Source organism: Pleurodeles waltl, chromosome 4_2, assembly GCF_031143425.1.
Source record: "Pleurodeles waltl isolate 20211129_DDA chromosome 4_2, aPleWal1.hap1.20221129, whole genome shotgun sequence".
NCBI classification, from domain to species: domain Eukaryota; kingdom Metazoa; phylum Chordata; class Amphibia; order Caudata; family Salamandridae; genus Pleurodeles; species Pleurodeles waltl.
Genome location: NC_090443.1, coordinates 295384540 through 295405843, shown reverse-complemented (window position 1 = coordinate 295405843; position 21304 = coordinate 295384540). Strand labels below are relative to the sequence as shown.

Genomic DNA, 21304 nt, shown 5'->3' with positions numbered 1-21304 from the left:
TCATGGGATCTAGTAACACTGCCCTGCATCCAAGATGGGGATCAACTGAGTGTAGGTGTGTAAGCAAGGTTTGCGTATTGTGTGCTGTTAAACAGCCGAGGATGAAGCCAAATTGATCTGGGCAAATAATATTCAGCATCAGGGGTAGAAGCGAAGAGGCAATGTGTTTCTCTAGTGTTTTATTGTCTAAGGTAATCATGGAAAGTGGTCAGTAGGAGTCGCAGCGCTTGGGGGTCTTCTCAGGTTTTAGGATCGTAACAATAAGAGCCTCTCAAAGAGAGGGCCGTAGCACATCGTACAAAAGGGAATCCTCATACATGGCCAAGAGGTAGTTGGCAAGAAGAGGGGCATATTCTTTATAAAAAGCAGCCTTTAGGTCATCCAGGACAGGTGATTCTTCTTCAGGCCTACATTGATGACTTGTATTATAGTCCCTGCTGTAAAGGGTTCTTTTGGATATTGATGGTGTCTGTGGTCTAACCATAGCAGCTGCACAGAACCCAGGTATGAGGTCAGGTCAGACAATGTAGGAGTCAGAATTGAAGTATATAAAGCAGAATAAAAATTGCCCGTAGTAAGCTGTATAGCTGCAACACCCAAGTGTGTAATCTGCTGGTCGTCCACCAGCTCCACAATGTGCTTGCTTGCCCAAGCTTTGTGCAGCAGGCCAGCCAGTGTCTTTCCCACCCTATCTCCGTCCCTATAACAAGGAGTGTGTCTCCCTCCCAAGGTAGTGCGTTTCTCGCAGCGCTGCTGCATTGTAGTCTAAGATCTTACTTTGGAAGGACACAAGAATGGTCTCACTATTGATGGTGATAAATTCAAGCTCCAAATCCCTAATGTCTTCCTCCAGGCGTGCAAGCTCTCTACGCAGCGTGTTAAGTACCCCCACCTGTATGCCTCTCTAATCACCACCTTAAACCCCTCCAAGAGTGTGGATGGAAATTCTGCAGACTTTGCATAATGCTAAACATTTTCAAGGATGGCCATCCTAATTTCTGCCTTAAAAACCTGATCACTGAGTGCGTTAGGGGGAAGCCTCCAAGAGAAGGCTCGCAATATAAACTCCAGGGGGGCAAACTTGAGCAGGACAGCGGCATGGTCAGTCAGCGTCTGGAAGGTGGGTTATATTAGTAGTCCAGGTGACCACATCTCTAGTGACTAGCCAATAATCTATTCTGAACCAGGTGTTGTGGTGATCCTATGCATGTGACCCCTGCGCTAGAAGAGTGGCAAATGCACCAAATGTTAGTAAGTAAGATCATTGTCCGCAATGATGGCGGACAGTTGACCCACGGCTCCCTGATCTGGGTACAAAGACTCATCGACCTGTCCTCAAGCTCCTCAAGGACCACATTAAAGTACCCCCGCACAGCACTGCTCCTGGGCCTATGGTGGCAGCTATCCCCCAAACTTCAGCAAAAGAAGCAGGGTTATTGACATTCAGGCCATATACTGAAATTGGTATCAGGGGGTGTCCCTGCAATGTTCCTGACAGGATGACAAATCTGCCCTGTGCATCACACAGCACAAGGTGGGTGCACCAAGGGAGACCCTGTTGGATAAGCATAGCCACTCCACTGGCATGGTTGGAGTAATGTGAGACATGCGATTGAGCAAGCCAGCCGAACCGCAGGCGAGCCCAAGTCAGTTTGGTTTAGTGCAACTCCTGCAGCAGGCAGATGTCAATATTTTGATGCAGCAGCTATGCCAACATATGCTGTTCTTAGTGATGACCATTCAATCCCCGCACATTCCAAGTCAAGTATCGAATGGGGGCTGTCAGTATTCATGGGGGGTGGGGTGTCATGCATGCCACCTGGCATACCCATAGCAATTGCATCAGTGGGGAGTAACAGATGAGTGGTGTAGGAGGCTGGCCTGGCTTATAGTGGGTACTTACACCTTGTGCCAGGTCCAGTTATCCCTTATTAGTAGAATAGAGGTGTTCTAGCAGCTTAGGCTGATAGAGGTAGCTATAGCAGAGCAGCTTAGGCTGAACTTGGAGACATGCAAAGCTCCTACTATACCACTTATATCATATAGCACTATATCATACGAAAACACAATACTCAGAGTTACTAAAAATAAAGGTACTTTATTTTAGTGACAATATGCCAAAAGTATCTCAGAGGATATACTCCCTTAGGAGGTAAATAATATACACAAAATATATAGACCCAAACCAAAATCAGGTAAGTAACGGTTAGAAAAGTAGTGCAAACAATGTAGAACACAATAGAATGCAATAGGGAGAAATAGGCCTAGGGGCAACACAAACCATATACTCCAAAAGTGGAATGCAAACCACGAATGGACCCCAGGCCTAGTGTAGTGTGTAGAGGGTTGCTGCAAGTGTAAGAAAACACTAAGGGTGTCCAGTATACCCCACCCCAAGACCCTGAAAGGTAGGTGTAAAGTTACCCTACTACCCCAGAAAGACAGTAAAGTCGAGATAGGGGATTCTGCAAGGACAACAACTGCTAAACACTGAAGACGGATTCCTGGACCTGAGGACCTGTAAAGGAAAGGAACCAAGTCCAAGAGTCACGCAAGTGTCCAGGGGGGGCAGGAGCCCACTAAACCCCAGATGAAGGTGCAAAAGGGCTTCCTTCGGGTGGAAGAAGCCGGAGATTCTGCAACAACGGAAGGTGCCAGAAACTTATCCTTTGGTCAGAAGATGTCCTACGGCGTGCTGGAGGATGCAGAGTTGTTTCCATGCAGAAGGACCGCAAACAAGCATTGCTAGTTGCAAGAGTTGAGGATTTTGGGTGCTGCTAGGGCTCAGGAAGGACCAGGAGGTCGCCACTTGGAGGAGGAGGCAGCACCCGCAGAAGCACCTGAACAGGCACTTAGAAGATCTGAGGACAGTGGTCGACTCAGAGCCACAAAGGAGGGTCCCACGACGTCGGAGTCCAACTCAGCGAGTTGGGCAATGCAGGACGGAGTGCTGGGGACCTGGCTAGGGTGTGCACCAAGGAAGTCTTGCAAAAGTGCACAGAAGCCCGAGCAGCTCCAGTTCACGCAGTACACAGGATTACTGTCTGGCGTGGGGAGGCAAGGACTTACCTCCACCAAATTTGGACAGGAGGGCCACTGGACTGTCGAAGACACTTGGACCCAGCTCCTGTGTTCCAGGGACCACGCTCGTCAAGATGAGAGAGGTCCCAGAGGACTGGTGATGCAGAAGTTTGGTGCCTGCGTTAGCAGGGGGAAGATTCCGTCGACCCACAGGAGATTTCTTCTTGGCTTCCAGTGCAGGGTGAAGGCAGACAGCCCTCAGAGCATGCACCACCAGGAAACAGTGGAGAAAGTCGGCAGGATGAGCTGATACAATGTTGCTGGTAGTCTTCTTGCTACTTTGCTGCGGTTATGCAGGCGTCCTGGAGCAGTCAGCGGTTGATCCTTGGCAGAAGTCGAAGAGGGAAGTGCAGAGGAACTCTGGTGAGCTCTTGCATTCGTTATCTGGTGAGATGCCCACAGGAGAGACCCTAAATAGCCCACAGAGGAGGATTGGCTACTGAGAAAGGTAAGCACCTATCACGAGGGGTCTCTGACGTCACCTGCTGGCACTGGCCACTCAGAGCTGTCCATTGTGCCCTCACACATCTGCATCCAAGATGGCAGAGGTCGGGGACACACTGGAGGAGCTCTGGGCACCTCCCCTGCTTGCTGGTCAGGGGAGTGGTCACTCCCCTTTCCTTTGTCCAGTTTCGCGCCAGAGAAGTCTTGGGGGATCCCTGAACCGGTGTAGACTGGCTTATGCAAGGAGGGCACCATCTGTGCCCTTCAAAGCATTTCCAGAGGCCAGGAGAGGCTACCCCTGCCAGGCCCTTCACACCTATTTCAAAAGGGAGAGGGTGTAACACCCTCTCTCAGAGGAAATCCTTTGTTCTGCCTTCCTGGGACCAGGCTGCCCAGGCCCCGGGGGGCAGAAACCTGTCTGAGGGGTTGGCAGCAGCAGTAGCTGCAGTGGAGACCCCGGAAAGTTAGTTTGGCAGTACCCGGGCTCTGTGCTGGAGACCCGGGGATGCATGGAATTGTCCCCCCAATACCAGAATGGTACTGGGTGACAATTCCATGATCCTAGACATGTTACATGCCCATGTTCGGAGTTACCATTGTGACGCTACATATAGGTAGTGACCTATATGTAGTGCACACGTGTAATGGTGTCCCCACACTCACAAAGTCTGGGGAATTTTCCCTGAACAATGTGGGGGCACCTTGGCTAGTGCCAGGGTGCCCACACACTAAGTAACTTTGCACCTAAACTTCACCAAGTGAGGGTTAGACATATGGGTGTCTTATAAGTTACTTAAGGGCAGTGTAAAATGGCTGTGCAATAACGTGGGTGTTATTTCACTCGGCTGCAGTGGCAGTCCTGTGTAAGAATTGTCTGAGCTCCCTATGGGTGGCAAAAGAAATGCTGCAGCCCATAGGGATCTCCTGGAACCCCAATACCCTGGGTACCTAGGTACCATATACAAGGGAATTATAAGGGTGCCAATGAGAATTGGTAAGCCAATGAGAATTGGTAAAATTAGTCACTAGCCTGCAGTGACAATTTTAAAAGCAGAGAGAGCATAAACACTGAGGTTCTGGTTAGCAGAGCCTCAGTGATACAGGGAACACATACAGGGCATACTTTATGAGCACTGGGTCCTGACTAGCAGGATCCCATTGACACATAGGTAAAAACAAACATACATACAGTAAAAATGGGGGTAACATGCCAGGCAAGATGGTACTTTCCTACAAGTGGCAAGGGGAGGGGAGTTGTGTCAAAATAAAACACAGTAAACAATGTCCAGTAACAGCCTCACGCCCACTTAGGCCCCCCAATCGAGCCAAATGCCTTCATCCCTCCCCCTGCGCACAAAGTTAGAACCGTACATCCAACCTGTGAAGGGAAACATTGTCAGAGGGTGACAAAAGGTCTCAGTGTACACCTCAACCGGAAAAAGTCTGACTGACCAGGAAGGGTGAAATGCTGGGGTAATGTGAATGCTGCCCCCACTATCCTTCAGGCAAACAGTCACATCCCAGCAGTCCAGCCAGGTTCAGCCCACCAGTTCTCCAATAGGTGAGTCATACATGACTCTTGTCAGGTGCTTAATCACTGTCACTAAGGTGACCACAACATGAGCCCTCAGACTAGGGAGCAGGCCCGGCTGTAGTGGGGTCCAAACTTGGTCACTGTCTTGGGATCCATGAAAAGGTATGTTCTCCCACAATGTAATACACAAAGCTTAGCCAGGTAGATCAAGAAGTATTTGGCGCCAACTTTCTGCATCGATCGCTTCACTGGAATAAATTCACGACATGCAGCCTACACAGCCAAACATAAATCTGAGGAGAGGGAGACTGTGTTTTCCCGATACTGAAGTGGTCGGCGCTCCCTGGTGAGGTGCAGTGGAGTGTCCCTATAATTCAAAAGACGAGCAATTCTTTGGCGTGCTGGAGCTCTGAGAGGTGGACGCGGGCCAAAGGACCAGTGTGCCCTCTCCACTATGGACATGGGGGAGAGATCCTCTCCAAAGAAAACCGTAACATAGTTTCTACGTAGGTTTCCATGCAATCTATCACAAGTAATTCAGGGACTCCCAGAATTCGCAAATTGTTCCTGCATGAACCTGCTTCAAGTGACTCATTCTTGCAATTTAACTTCAAGCTCTTTTTCCATCCGGAGTAGCTTTTCGCCAGCTGTAGACTGGGCATCCTCAGCATCAGATGTGTGGCGTTCAAGGTGTTTCATTTGCTGCTCATGTTGGTCAACCTGTATATCTTGTCCGCGGGCCGCTGGGCCCGACTCTGCAGTGCATGTGCAGCGAGGCAACTTAAAAGAGAGCTTAGGTTGCTTGTTGTCCTGATTTCCCATGTTGAAGGCAGGGAATTCCGAGTCCAGCTCTCTAGCGCCACCTGTGGTATCAAATTTAGGAGCAGAATTATTTTGCGGTCTAAAATTACCCTTGGTGCAATACCAGTTGGAGTGTGGGAGCACTTTAAGGTGTAAAATTGCCACTGGTGCAAACATGCCTTTTATACAACAACCACAAATGTGCAGAATAATTTTAGGAGCACAAACCACATTACAAGCAAAAACACATTCAAGTACATAATCATCCTGTGAGAAAGCAGCCTCTTTCTAGCATGGTTACCCCCACTTTTGGCCTGTTTGGGAGTTTGTATCAGTGTGTTTTTACTGTCTCACTGGGATCCTGCTAGCCAGGACCCCAGTGCTCATAGTTAAAACCCTATTTGTCAGTGTGTTTTGCCTGTCTCACTGGGATCCTGCTAGCCAGGACCCCAGTGCTCATAGTTTGTGGCCTAATGTGTGTGTTGTCAGTAGTGCTTAACTGTGTCACTGAAGTTCTGCTAACCAGAACTCCAGTGCTTATGCTCTCTATGCTTCCAAATTAGTCACTATAGTTTAGTGACTTCATATTCCAATTCCAGTTGGCACACTGGACCCCCTTATAAGTCCCTAATATATGGTTCATAGGTACCCAGGACATTGGGGTTCCAGGAGATCCTTATGGGCTGCAACATTTCTTTTGCCACCCATAAGGAGCTCAGACAAACCCTTCTTCAGGACTGCCACTGCAACCTGCGTGAAATAGTGCACACACTATTTCTGATGGATACACCTACCTGTGGATTCCTCACCAAAAGAATTCTCCCCTCGCACCAACCTCGACGGAAATTTCTTCTAGCTCTGCACGTCGACGATGACGTCACAATCGCCCGACTCCACGCGACGCCACATGACGTCATCCAGGCAATAAGAAGCCCTCGTCGACGTGCAGACGCCAGTTCCCTTTTTTCCGTGCCCGAATAACGGTTGTTTCTTCGAGGCTCACAGGGAGCTACTGTTACCAACTAACGGTTACGATGTCGCAGCCTAGAAAATCCGGCTTTAAACCTTGTAACCAATGCGGGGGTCGGATGTCGGTTACCGACCCCCACGATAACTGCCTCTGGTGCCTTAGTTCAGATCATGAGGTCGAGGCGTGCAGTTCGTGCCAGCGCATGAACCCTAAGGCACTTAAAGAAAGAGAGGCGAAGTTATTCTTGGCTCGGTCCAAGAAGAAGAAAGAGAGGCGTCATAGGAGGGAGTCTTCGTCGAGATCCTCGAGGTCTCGCCACCATCATAGTGGCTCTCGGCGCCGTCATGGATCTCGGCGCCGATCGAGCAAGGGTCGGTCCAGGTCTAGATCGGCTTCTCCGTCCGACGTGGGAGATAAGCCCGACCGTCACCCCTCTCCTCCGACGACGACCCCGACGTCACCCGGGTCGGTCTTTGAGGTCGAGCCTCTCCAGAGGCCTGAAGGTTCTCCTGGCCAGGAGTTACCCAGACCCTCTTCCGCAGCTTTGCCGACGCCGGTGCAGCAACAACAGTACCCGGCTTTCCCGACTCCAGGATCGGATCCTGCAGCGTTTTTGAACGCTATGTTTAATATCTTTGCTTCCATGCACCGGGTGGAAGTCACGCAGGTACGTCTGGTCCTTTGGCCTACGATTTGGGTGTTCCAGCGTCTTTCAAGTCGGCGCCATTCACCCCGTTTATGTCTACTGCGTCTGAAGCGGCGCGATGCCTACGACGTCGGCCAGGATGGCTACACCTGTTACGGCGCCGGTGGATTCGCTTCGGATCCCATCGACGTCTAGGATCGCTGTGGAGCCGGAGCCTCCGGCTTCGGACGGATCCGAGGCTCGGCGCCGACAGAGGTCTTCGGCGTCGGCTGACGCCTTGTCGACTCCAGGCTTGGAGTCCAGACTTAGATCAAGGCGCCTGGCCCTCCGTCTCTTGGAAGAAGAAGAGTATGCAAGGCAACACCTGGAGGAAGGAGAAGTTGTTGAGCCCTCAAGTGACTTCCAGGGTCTAGACTCAGCTAGCGGCCTGGACACTACCCCGGAGTGGGATCTAGCTTCTCCTGGAGAGATCACAGAGGAGGCAGCTACGTTCCATAAGGTCATTCGTAAAGCTGCGGACTTTTTGGATATTACTCTTCCCACTGCGGAGGTTAAGAGGGATTTGTTGACTGAGGTCCTCCATCCAACATCTACTTCTGCTGAGCCTCTTCTTCCATTCAATGAGGCTCTGCTGGACCCTATAAAGGATATTTGGATGAAGCCTGTATCCACCGCTGCAGTCAACAGGGCGGTGGCTCGGCGTTACAGGACGGCACCTGGGGATCCGGTGTTTCTCTCCAGGCAACCAACTCCGGAGAGCCTTGTGGTCCAAGCATCATGTTCCTCCAGATCCTCTCCTGGCTGGTTCCCTGGGGTTCCTGCTGATAGAGAGTCGAAAAAGATGGACCATACTGCTAAAAAGACTTTTTCATTGTGCAGTATGGCCCTGAAATCTTCTAACGCCACATGTATACTGGGACGTTACATACATGCCCTTATGGCAGAGGCAAAGGGCCATCTTACTGTATCACAGGAGATGCTGCAACTCTTTTTGGATGCTCAAGCGGCTGCGACGCAAGTCATCCAGTCTGGTTTGGACACTTCGGACTCGGTTGCTAGGGCTATGGGCATGACCATAGTCTCTAGAAGGCAGTCTTGGCTCAGATCATCTGGCTTCTCGACGGACGTGCAGGCTACGCTCCTTGATCTCCCGTTTGATGGGGAAAGGCTCTTCGGTTCTAAGGCTGACTCGGCCTTAGAACGCTTTAAAGAGAGTAGAGCAACAGCTAGATCCTTGGGACTCTAGACTTCGGCCTCATCCACCTTTAGAGGCTTTCGCAGATTTAAAGGTTTTGGTCTTGGTTCCTTTCGAGGAAGACTGCAAGGACCACAACAAACTGCTTCTACCCTGCCTTACAGATCTTTCAGGGGCAGGGGCAGTGTCCGTACGAGAGGAGCCACCTTGCAGCACTCTGCCTCTTCCTCGGGAGGGGTGCAGCAAGGAAAGCAGCCGTAGTCCTCCGCCATTCCCTGTCCATTCGTCTCCAGTAGGGGGGAGACTTTCCCTTTTTCTTCCAATGTGGGAGGTCATAACATCAGACTCCTGGGTCATCGACATTGTGAAGAAGGGGTACGCTCTTCCCTTTCGAGAATTTCCTCCCACCCTCCCTCCCCGCCCATCCTTCTGTTCGGAAGATCATCTTCTCCTGTTGTAGCAGGAGGTGTTATCCCTATTACAAAAAGGTGCAATAGAGTTGGTTCCCGAGCAAGAGAGGGGTCAGGGGTGCTATTCAAGATACTTTCTGATTCCCAAAAAGGATGGTCGGCTAAGACCGATTTTAGACTTGAGGATTTTGAATCGGTTCCTCAAACAGGAAAAGTTCAAAATGCTGACCCTCTCACAGGTTCTTTTGGCGTTGAGCGAAGGGGACTGGATGGTGTCGGTCGATTTGCAGGACGCGTATTTTCATATGCCGATCCTCAGATCGCACAGGAAGTATCTCCGTTTTGTGGTGGGATCACAACATTATCAGTTTGCGGTCCTCCCGTTTGGTCTTACTTCAGCACCTCGAGTCTTCACGAAGGTGATGGCGGTGGTAGCGGCAGAGCTCAGAAGAAAGGGGATCGCTGTGTTTCCCTATCTGGACGATTGGTTGATCAAAGCCAGTACTCCAGAGCTCGTGCGGTGCCATCTCCAGTCGACGACTCAATTGTTGTACGACCTGGGGTTTTCAGTCAATGTACCCAAGTCTCACCTGGAGCCCTCTCAACGCCTCCTGTTCTTAGGGGCAGTATTGGACACAACATTGAATCGGGCCTTTCCTCCGCCACAGCGGGTTCAGGACATACAGGCTTTGATTCCAATGTTTCAAAATGGAGCGGTAGTTCCAATCCTCAAAGTCCTTCATCTGCTCTGTCTGTTTGCTTCTTGCATACTGTTGGTCACTCATGCACGCTGGCACATGAGGGCTGTCCAGTGGTGCGTCCGCAGGCAGTGGTTTCAGCACAAAGGGGATCTCGAGGACTCGATAAAGATCTCCAGAGACACTGCAGTGGATCTTTAATGGTGGGCAGCGGTCGGCAACCTGTCTCAGGGAAGGCCGTTTTCGCTACCCCCACCAGTGGCCTCAGTGGTAACGGATGCTTCCACTCTAGGGTGGGGAGCTCATCTGGGGGACCTGGAGATCAAAGGCCTTTGGTCTCCAGTAGAACAGAAATTACACATCAATCTGTTAGAATTGCAGGCAGTACGGCTGGCACTCAAGGCCTTCCTACCTTCCATTTGCGGTCAGTCAGTCCAGGTTCTAACGGACAACACGACCGCGATGTGGTATATAAACAAGCAGGGAGGCGTGGGGTCGTATCTTCTCTGCAGAGAAGCTCTTCGACTCTGGTCCTGGCTTCAGGACCACAAGATCTGCTTAATTGCACATCATTTGGCCGGAGTCCTGAATGTGCGTGCAGACATTCTCAGTCGACGCAGTTCGGTCGACCACGAGTGGCGTCTTCATCCAGATCTGGTTCTGTATATCTTCCAGATGTGGGGATATCCACAAATAGATCTGTTTGCCACTCAAGAGAATGCGCAGTGCCCGCTATTTTGCAGCCTCCAGTATCCGGTGCAAGGAGCTTTGGGGGATGCGTTTCAGATGACCTGGAAGGGTCAGTTGCTTTACGCGTTTCCCCCCATACCCTTGATTCCTCGAGTTCTCAGGAAGATCCGCCAAGACCGAGCCCAAGTCATCCTAATAGCTCCGGATTGGCCGAGAAGGGTGTGGTATTCGGATCTACTCCAACTCTCTCAGTGCCCTCCGCTCCGTCTCCCTTGCAGGGTGGACCTCCTCTCTCAGTCGCAGGGGCAGATTCTACACCCCCACCTCCAGAGCCTGCATCTTCATGCCTGGAGATTGAACAGGGCAATCTGAGTTCCTTTTCTCTCCATCCAGATGTGGTGGAAGTTATTCTATCAGCCAGGCGACACTCCACCAAGTCAATCTATGCGAAACGTTGGGCTAAGTTTACAAGCTGGTGTGGAGAGAATAGTTTAGATCCTTTAAAAGCTGGTTTATCTGACATTTTGTCATTTGCACTCTATTTAGCACAGAAAGGTTTTTCAGTTGCCACTGTTAAGGGTTATCTGTCTGCACTATCTGCTTTTCTGTGCCTTCCTGATCAACCATCCTTCTTTAAGTCACCAATTGTTTTAAAGTTTCTAAAGGGACTTACTAATAAGTATCCGCCCACGCCATTCGTTATGCCTCAGTGGGACCTTAATTTGGTTTTAACTTTTCTTATGGGGGCCCCGTTTGAACCCATGCACTCTTGTTCTTTACGGTTCCTGGTATTTAAAACTGTTTTCCTGGTGGCAATAACATCTGCCAGAAGGGTTAGTGAGCTTCAGGCTCTAACTGTAGAAACCCCATTCCTTTCCTTCTTCAAGGACAAAGTGGTATTGAGGACCAAGGCGGCTTTCCTACCGAAGGTTGTTACACCCTTTCACTTGGGGCAGTCAATTACTCTCTCTTCCTTTTACCCTCCACCTCACCCATCCAAGGAGGAGGAGAGGCTCCATCAGCTGGATCCGCGAAGAGCACTAAGCTTCTACGTCGCCAGGACCAAGGAGTTCAGACAGGATGAACAGCTCTTCGTTGGATACGTGGGGAAGAGGAAAGGTAGAGCGGTCCACAAGAGAACGCTATCCAGGTGGGTCATTCTATGTATTAAGATCTGTTATTCTTTGGCGAAGAGAGACCCACCTGTGGGGCTTCGTGTCCATTCCAGCAGGGCCAAGGCAGCTTCATCAGCTTTGGCTAGAGGTGTTCCTGTGGCTGACATCTGCAGGGCAGCGACCTGGGCATCCCTCCATACTTTTGCCAAGCATTACTGTTTGGACTCTGAGGTCAGGAGGGATGGCCATTTTGCTCGCTCGGTGCTGCAAGATTTCTTGGTTTGACCATTCGGGCACCCACCACCGGAGGTTATACTGCTTGGGGACTCATTTCTTTTGGTGAGGAATCCACAGGTAGGTGTATCCATCAGAAGAATAAGTTACTTACCTTCGGTAACGCTTTTTCTGGTGGATACAGTTACTACCTGTGGATTCCTCACGGTCCCACCCACCTCCCCGTTGCCTGACTGGTCAAGCCAAGATCTCTTTGGGTGTGCATCCTTGGACTTGTATATATATATATATATGTATATAGCTTTCACATGCTTATGGTTGTTTTCATTGTATATACTTTTCCTTTGCAAGTTAAAATAGTGAAAAGGACATTTTGGACTGGAATTGTACATATAGATATATATTTATTTCTGTCTCGGATTGAGCATTCGTAACTGTGGTTTTTATTGAATTTTATATTAAATGTTTTTATTTTCATCTATTCTGGATGAATGTGTACTCTTTAGGTTTAACCTGTTCGCCTCTATGGCACGTAAAAAATTGGTGATAACTGACGTCTGCACGTCGACGAGGGCTTCTTATTGCCTGGATGACGTCATGTGGCGTCGCGTGGAGTCGGGCGATTGTGACGTCATTGTCGACGTGCAGAGCTAGAAGAAATTTCCGTCGAGGCTGGCGCGAGAGGAGAATTCTTTTGGTGAGGAATCCACAGGTAGTAACTGTATCCACCAGAAAAAGCGTTACCGAAGGTAAGTAACTTATTCTTCACAGCCATTTTCAGTGCACTTAAGTAACTTATAAATCACCTATATGTCCAACCTTCATTTACTGAAGGCTAGGTGCAAAGTGACTAAGGCCCTCATTCTGACCTTGGCGGTCTTTTCGCAAGACCGCCGAATTACCGCCGTGGTAAAGACGGCCGACCGCGGCGGTATGCCGCTGCGCGTATTCCGACCGCTGGGAGCGTTCCGCCAGAAAACCGCCAGCAGCCACACTGGCGGTCGGCGGGAAAGTGGAGACTGGTCAACCTCCACCGCCACGCCAGCAGAACACCGCCCCCAGAATTACGACCCACATTTCTGTGTGGCGGTCTTCTGTTGGCGGTCTTCTGTTGGCGGTCACGTCCCTATGGCTCCCGTCGCCTCCCGGAGGACCAACGCACAAGGTAAGTTGATCGTCCGTGAGGGGAGGGGGTGGGGTGGGTGTTGTGTGATGTGTGCGTGCATGGGGGTGTGTAGAGGGGGTGTGTGAGTGCGTGCATGCGGGCGGGGGGTGCTGCTGTGCCTATGGGCAATGTGTGTAGTTCGGCGGGTGCGCATGTTGGCATGTATGTGTGCGGGTATGTGCCCCCGTTGTGTATGTGTGTGTGTAGGGGGTGTGCATATGTGCATGTTGGGGGTGCGTGCATGTCGGGGTGCGTGTATGTGCATGTCGGGGTGGGGGGGGCAGGGGGTTCGTACCACCTCTGGGGGGGTGGAGGGGGTGGGGGGAGGACTCGTGGGGGGTAGTGGGGGGTGGGGGAGACCCCTATCAGTGCCAGGGAAGGAATTCCCTGGCCCCGATAGCGCCTACCGCCATGGTTCGCATGGCGGTTCCCGACCGCCAAAAACCGCGGCGGTAAGCAGGGTCATGATACGGTTGGCGGTCTTGGGTCGACCGCCGGGCCGGAGTGCGCAAACTCCAGCCCGTCGGTCATGACCGCCGTGGCGGTCGGAGTGGGAAAGTGGCGGTCGATCGCGGCGGTGACCGCCGCGGTCAGAATGCCATTTTTTGGACCGCCGGTCTGTTCGCGGTCCGACCGCCGCCTCTCCGCCGACCGCCAAGGTCAGAATGAGGGCCTAAGTGTGAAGGCACCCTTGCACTAGCAAAGATGCCCCTACGCTGTCCAGGGCCAATTCCCCAGGCTTTGTGAGTGCGGGGATACCATTACACGCGTGCACTACATATAGGTCAATACCTATATGTAGCTTCACAATGGTAACTCCGAATATGGCCATGTAAGATGTCTAAGATCATGGAATTGTCCCCCCATTTCAAATCTGGTATTGCGGGGGCAATCCCATGCATCCTGGTGGCTCCTCCATGGACCCCCAATATTGCCAAACCAGCTCTCTGAGGCTTGCACTGAAGCTACAGCTGCTACCACCTCAAAGACAGGGTTCTTCCCTCCTGGTGTCTGAGCAGCCCAGTCCCAGGAAGGCAGAACAATGCATTTCCTTTGGGAGGAGGGTGTTACACCCTCTCCCTTTGAAAACAGGTGTTACAGACTTGGGAGGGGTAGCCTCCCAGAGCCTCTGGAAATGCTTTGAAGGGCACAGATGGTGCCCTCCTTGCATAAGCCAGTCTGCACCGGTTCAGGGACCCCAGTCCCTGATCTGGCACGCAACTGGACAAATGAAAGGGGAGAGCCCACTTCTCTGTCATCACCACCTCAGGGGTGGTGCCCAGAGCTCCTCCAGTGTGTCCCTGGCTTTAGCCATCTTGTTTTCCAAGGTGTGGGGACACTCTGGAGATCTCTGAGTGGCCATTATTAGCAGGTGACATCAGAGACCCCTCCTGATAGGTGCATACCTGGGTAGGTAGCCAATCCCTCTCTCAGGGCTATTTAGGGTCTCTCCTGTGGGTTCCTCTTCAGATTCAGCTTGCAAGACTCCTCCTTAATCCTCAGCATCCTCTGCTTCAGCTTCTGACCGTCGAATCAACCGCAGACTGCTCCAGGAACCACTGTAACTTCAACAAAGTATCCAGGATGACTCCTATGACCTGCAGCTTCAGCTCCAGCCAGCATTTGCAACAGTTTTCAAGGTGTGCATGCTCTGAGGACTCCCTATCTTTTACCCTACACCAGAAGAACCGAAGGAATCTCCAGTGGAGTGATGGAGTCACTTCCCTGCTCCTACAGCCACCTTCTAAGACGACAACTGGTTCTCTGGGACTCCTCTCCTGACGACGAGCGTGCTCCCTGGAACACAGATGGTGGACCAACACGACCCAGACTGTCTTAAGGTCCAGCTGTCCAAATTTGGAGGAGGTAAGAGCTTACCTTCCCGGTTTGCGACAATACCCCTGTGCACTGTGTCATCTCTAGCTCCTTCGGCTTCTGCGCACTTCTTCCAAGAATCCTTCGTGCACAGTGTAGCCCAGGTCCCCAGCACTCCATCCTGCGACGCACAACCCGCTGAGTTGTTCTCCGGCGGCGTGGAACCTTCTTTTGTTGTGCTGCACCAACCACAATTTGCATCTTCTTTGTCCCCATGTCCTGGGAGTCCTGTGGGTGCTGCTTGGTCATCTGTGGGCTTTCTCCAGTGTTGGGAGCCCCATCTGCCTCCTCAGTCCGAGTTGAGGCCCCCAGGTCCCTCCTGGGTCCAGGCAGCGCCATTTTGACACAAACCACGACCTTGCTTGAACCAATGCTTGTTGGATGAATCCAGCACCGCAAACAGCCTGCATCCAACTTCTCGACATCTCCTGCACCATGCAGGAACCCGCAATCATCTTCTTTGGTGCTCTTCTGCAGACTTCTTCTAACCGGAGAATCCTCTTTTGCACCATCTTCTGGGTTGGCAGTGGGTCTTCAGGTCCAGGAATCCAGCATTTGTTGCTTGCAGTCTTGCTTGGTTCTTGCAATAACTCTTATCACGACTTGTAGTGTGCCCTGAGGAAACTTGCAGTACTTTACTCTTACTTTCCTGGGCTCTGGGGTGGGGTACTTTACTTACCTTTGGTGTTTTCTTACACTCCCAGCGCCCCTCTACACACTACTCTTCCCTAGGTAGGAAACTGACATTCACATTCCACTATTTTATTATATGGTTTGTGTTCCCCCTAGGTCCATTGTAACCTATGGTGATTTTCACTATTTGCACTATTTTACTTACCTGATTTTGGTTACTAGTGTATATTTTATGTATATACTTACCTTCTAAGGGAGTATAGCCCTAAGATATTTTTGACCTTGTGTCACTAAAATAAAGTACCATTATTTTTGGTGACACTGAGTATTGTCTTTCTTGTGTGTAAGTACTGTGTGACTACAGTGGTATTGCAAGAGCTTTGCATGTCTCCTAGTTCAGCCTTGGCTGCTCTGCCTACAGCTACCTCTAGACAGCCTGGCTTCTAGACACTGACTACATTTCATTAATAAGGGATAACTGGACCTAGTATACGGTGTAAGTATCTGTGGTTCCCACTACAAACCAGGCCAGCCTCCAGCACCCATCCTCTACTGCTCAGCACTCAGAAGCTCCCTGCAAGTGACACTTAGTGTCACTGAGAATAAAAAATACTTAAAATAATTCTCTGAAAATGGTTCATCCTCTTTGCAGCATCAAGACTGTACTGAGATATGTGTGGTGGGAAAGAAGTTGCAGATAGGATGATCCACCAAAAGGTTCCTTGATTCTTAAAGTGCAACGGTATCTGCTCTGGTGCTGTCCAGTGACACATCCAGTACAAAGGACTGACAAGGCTCTGGGTGAAAAATATCAATGTTACAGGTGAATAACTTGTTATACCCTTGGTTTTAACATAAATATGATTTTCTCCCTATTAGCCAAATGCAAACACATTTAGGACATTAATATTCCCTACAAAGCTTCCATAATAACCATAAAGCTGTCTGGATCAGCTGATTAAAGAATGATTCATTATTGCTCTTACCTCAAGGTAGTTGTTGCTTCCAAGTCCACTTTTTATTGCCAACCTAAACGTTCTCTATTCAGAGGTAACCAGGAAGAGAATGTCATTATGCAAGGGTCACAGATTGGTAATTGTTGCTCGTTTTCTTGCAGGAGTACATCCTGAAAGGAGTGGTGAACGCAGCCCTTGGCCAAGAGATGGGCTCGGTGAGTACAGGTCATGCAATTAGTTTGACTCATTTAGCATTTATTAAGAAGCCTGAGACAGTGTATGACTATATTCTCATCAAAGATTCAGTTTCCAAATAAAGAGGGCAACGGTAATAGTCACCCCGCTCCTATATACATCTAATTCTACTATTTACACAGTGAATAAAGAAGTCCTTATCCAAGCACCACAGACAGAGTTTATACACAACTACATGATAGTTTCAGTCACAGAATAAGCAGGGAGGGAATATTTGAGGCACCCCAGACCCATTATAACTACAATTCTAACAGAGCTTCAGTTACTCAATAAACACGGAGTCTACAATGGAGGCAACACAACACCCAGTCTAACTATACTTCCATTTTACAAGGAGGCAATAATAGGGGCACTGTCAGACCAGACAGAGTATAACTATAAATCCATCAGAGTGCCAGTTACGCAATAAAGAAGGAAGCAATAACAGACACTCCACACCCACCATAACTATAATTCAATCAGAACTTCAGTTACACAATAATCAAGGAGGCATTAATAGTGACACCCTGTGTATTGATGTACTATAATTCCATCAGTGCTTCTTTTGGACAGTAAACAAGAATGCAATAATTGATGCAGCCCGACCCAGTAAACTACATTTCCATCCAATCCATCTGAGCTCCAGTTACACAAGAAGGTTAAATCGAGGCAACCCAGACCCAATGCAACTATAATTCCATCAGAGCTCCAGTTGCACAATAAACAAGGAGGCAATATTAGAAGCACCAGAGACCCAGTATACCTATAATTCCATCAGAGTTTCAGTTAAAGAATGAAAGAGATGCATTAATTGAGGCAGCCACAGACCCAGTATAACTATAAACCCAAAAGAGCTTCAGTTATGCTATAAACACGGAGGCAATAATAGAGGTGCACCAGAGACAGCATAACTATTATTCTGTCAGAGCTCCAGTTACACAGTAAACACTGACTCAGTAATTGAGGCACCCTCAGACACAAGATAACTAAAATCCATCAGAAACTAACTCCAGTCCAAGATACAGAAGGATGCAATAAATGAAGCACCTCAAATGTAGTATAAGTGTAATTTCGTCACAGCTCCAGGTACACACTCGAGGAAGACTATTTCCCCATAAGGGGATTCTCTAAATGTACACTTTAAATAAGTTTCTTAACAAAGGCATTCTGTCTCACTGGAACTCCATTCTAGAAGGCATCACTTGCGAAAATGTTTGATCTTTATAAAGTTCACTGTGCTATGAGACAAACCTCTTTTAAAACGTTCAATTCGAAAATTAATACTATGTACTACAGGAGCTGAAGTGGGATCCAAACTCCTTTCAGATCATCAACAAGCCCATCTTCACCAAGCCAACCTACATACTTTCAAAGTAGGTAGGGTCCAGAAATCTTTGCGATTTGAAGTTTCTGTAGATAAGGCTGGCATTTGCCAAACCTCCTGATATTATCCAGGCTATCAGCTGCATTTAACCTTTCATCATTAGCTTGTGCCACTGACATGTTAAATTCCTCAAATGATCTGGAATATGAGGGGGTATGGCCAGAGAGGAGACTAAGCATGATGTGTCTCTCCAGAGCTCCGCATGGTGATCCTCATTTTCCCCCCTTAAGCCTGTTGAGCCCCCTTCATAATGCATTTGGGGGGCGCCCATGGGTGCCAGCGATGAGGGGACAGCCAGGATGGGCTTCCCGGGGCCCCGCTGGACCTCTAATACTGCCACTGTTTCCCCATGGTGGTGACCGGTATCACAGTGGCCATCTTGCGGCCGCGTTGTTGTGAGATTCGTCTTTGCCTGCGGTGCCTGGGTGATGGAGGCGTCATTGGAGTCCTCCTGGCCGTGGAGGCTGAGTGTCACCGGGTCTGTCTGACGGAGAACAATAAAGAGTGAGGTGGTTGTGGGAGTCAGTACAGTGGTGTGGAGGCCACCTGAGCCCCTCCGAGAAGTGAACTCGGGCAAAAAGAAGCAGCTGCAAGGAAGGCCACGCCTGGCCCGGAGCGGCCTGAAAGGTGAGGTCCGCTTGTGAGTCAGCCTTGAGGAGCTCTTTTACCAATGCCAGATCGGGAGGGTTGTTGGAGGATGGGGGGAAGTGGGGACTATGCTGCCTTTTTGCCGCGTTTGTCCCCTCTGGCCCTGAACCTTGCAGCACTAGTGGTCTGATTACCCATGGGGTGCCTGGTGGGGGGGGGGGGGGCATTCCCCTATTCTGGCCCTGAACTTTGCTACACTAATGGCCTGATCTCCTGAGCGACACCAAGACAGGCAGACAGTTGAAGGATAGACAGCTGGGGGCCCCTCTTCACGTGAAGCTGGATGGGGATGGTGACTTGAAGCAGAGGGAGCCCTAAGGCATCAGTTGAATCTCTCTGGACCCCTTTTTTCGGTCTACACCTTGGTAATTTACAACCAGAGTGCTTGGAATCACAGACTGCAAATGACTATATAACTCTGGTACTTTGGTAGAGAGAGGTCTCTCCAGGTGAGATAGGGTTGTGCCAATGCTTTTTCCACGTGGAGTGAGAGTCCTGCACTGGCGAACTACATCTGTGGGGAGTCCTTCGCATATTGCAGGATTAGAGTGGCAACAGGAGTGGTGTTCGCAAGCACAATAGTATCCTGAGGGATCCCGGGCTGTACCGATCTGCCACCTGATGAGGGCTAGTTTTGGTTTCCTCAGTGGAGTTGTGTTTTCCCAGATCTTCAATGGCAGTGAACCGAACCAAGACCCTGCACTCCTCCTCCATTAAGGACATGCTCCACAAACCCAATTCGCTCCTGCCCTCCTCCCTCCCCATCACAGGGTGATGATCCCTTGGCACTAGCCCAGGGTGTGAGGGAAGACCCTGCTGCTCGGGCACCAGCTACAAAAGAAGATATTCAACTGCTGCTGGTGGGGTTCCGCAAGGACATTGCATCGCTTCGCCAAGATTTCACCAGAACCTTCTCTGACTTGGATGAATCTGTGCGCCAAATGGACTCTTGTTTGACTGTAGTCGAACCCATGGCCACAGAACACACAATGGAAAACATAGATCGAAAGACATACATTGAAAAATTGGAAAGGAGCCATGAAGTGCTTCAAGGTAAGCTCGACAACCTACAAAATCGCTGAAGGCGAAACAACGTTTGCATCAGGGGTATAGCCGCATCTGTCTCACAGTCAGAACTTGAAGCACGTGTTCAGGCCCTCTATTCCAGTAACAAAGAAAAAACAGGCGGGGTAATCAAGTGGGAGATTTAATTGGTCCTGTACATCATACTCCCATGTAGATAGCAAAAAAGACGGATGCGCAGTTGCCTGGTAAGTTTGACTCCTCACTAGCATTTCGGGGAGGACTCAGTTGGTCCCTACAAGTATTCAAAATTGGGAACAAGAGCCCTCACTCACCGTTCGGTGACATGCTTCATCATCGGGCTTTGCTCCTTGGCAGGCCGGCATTGCAATGCCTGACGGGCCCCTCAAGGGGGCTCCTTGCCAGAGATCCTTAAGAAATCTTTGCCGGTGATGAGTGCGATAATGTGGGATTGGTGAAACTAGACTGTTCTAAACTACCTCTAAACGTAAGGCCCATAGGCCAGAGGCTTTCCTGTTTCTACTGGGTGTTTAATTACTTTCTAGCATCAGGTAAGTCACCGACAAGATGTTGGAATCCCATCTTACGTTACTTCTGAAATCTCACAAGCCCGGAACAGGTTGTTCTTCATATCCATAGGAAAGTACCCTCTTTCTTAGCATGGTTACCTCCTTTTTCTGCCTGATGTCAGTGTGCTTGACTGTGTTCACTGGGATCCTGCTCTCTCCAAAAACTCTGTATTTCACCGACAATTGGCACACTGGTGTCCCCTTATAAGTCCCTAGTATATGGTACCTAGGTACCCAGGGCTTTGGGGTTCCAGGGGATCCCTATCGGCTGCAGCATATATTTTGCCACGCATAGGGAGCCTATGCAAAGTCTTCTGCAGGACTGCCATTGCAGCCTGAGTGAAAAGATGCAAGCACCCTTTCACTGCCATTTTTCACTACACCAGGTCACTTATAAGTCACCCCTATCGTAGGCCTTCTAGCCCAGAGGGCAGGGTGCAAAGTACCTGTGTGTGAGGGCACCCCTGCACTAGCAGAGGTGCCCCACAAACTCCAAGCCCATTTTCCTGGACTTCGTGAATGAGGGGACGCCATTTCACACGTGTCCTGGACATAGGTCACTACCTATGCCCAGCTACATAATGGTAACTCTGAACATAGGCATGTTTGGTATCAAACATGTTGGAATCATACCCCAAGGCTTTTGCAAGCATTGGTTGTATGACTCCATGCACCCTGGGGGCTCCTTAGAGAACCTCCAGTATTACCATTACAGCCTTCTGAGGGTTTCCAGGCAGCCCAAGCTGCTGCCACCTCCCAGACAGGTTTCTGCCTTCCTGTTGCTTGAGAAGCTCAAGCCCAAGAAGGCAGAATAAAGGATTTTCTTTGGGAGAGGGGTGTTACACCCTCTCCCTTTGGAAATAGGTGTTACAGGCTTTGGAGGGGTAGCCTCCCCAGGCCACTGGAAATGCTTTGAAGGGCACATTTGGTGCCCTCCTTGCATAAACCAGTCTACACTGGCTCAGAGACCGCCAGTCC

At 50.0% G+C, this 21304-nt stretch overlaps 1 protein-coding gene across 2 annotated transcripts in view; it reads left to right on the top strand.

Moving 5' to 3' along the window:
• IFT56 (intraflagellar transport 56) overlaps positions 1–21304 on the top strand; it is a 674300-nt gene that overhangs the window by 572280 nt on the left and 80716 nt on the right. For both annotated transcript variants that reach the window (XM_069231232.1, XM_069231233.1), the window contains one exon: positions 16609–16662. In XM_069231232.1, the coding sequence (XP_069087333.1) occupies positions 16609–16662 (54 nt within the window). The remainder of the gene's footprint in view (positions 1–16608; positions 16663–21304) is intronic.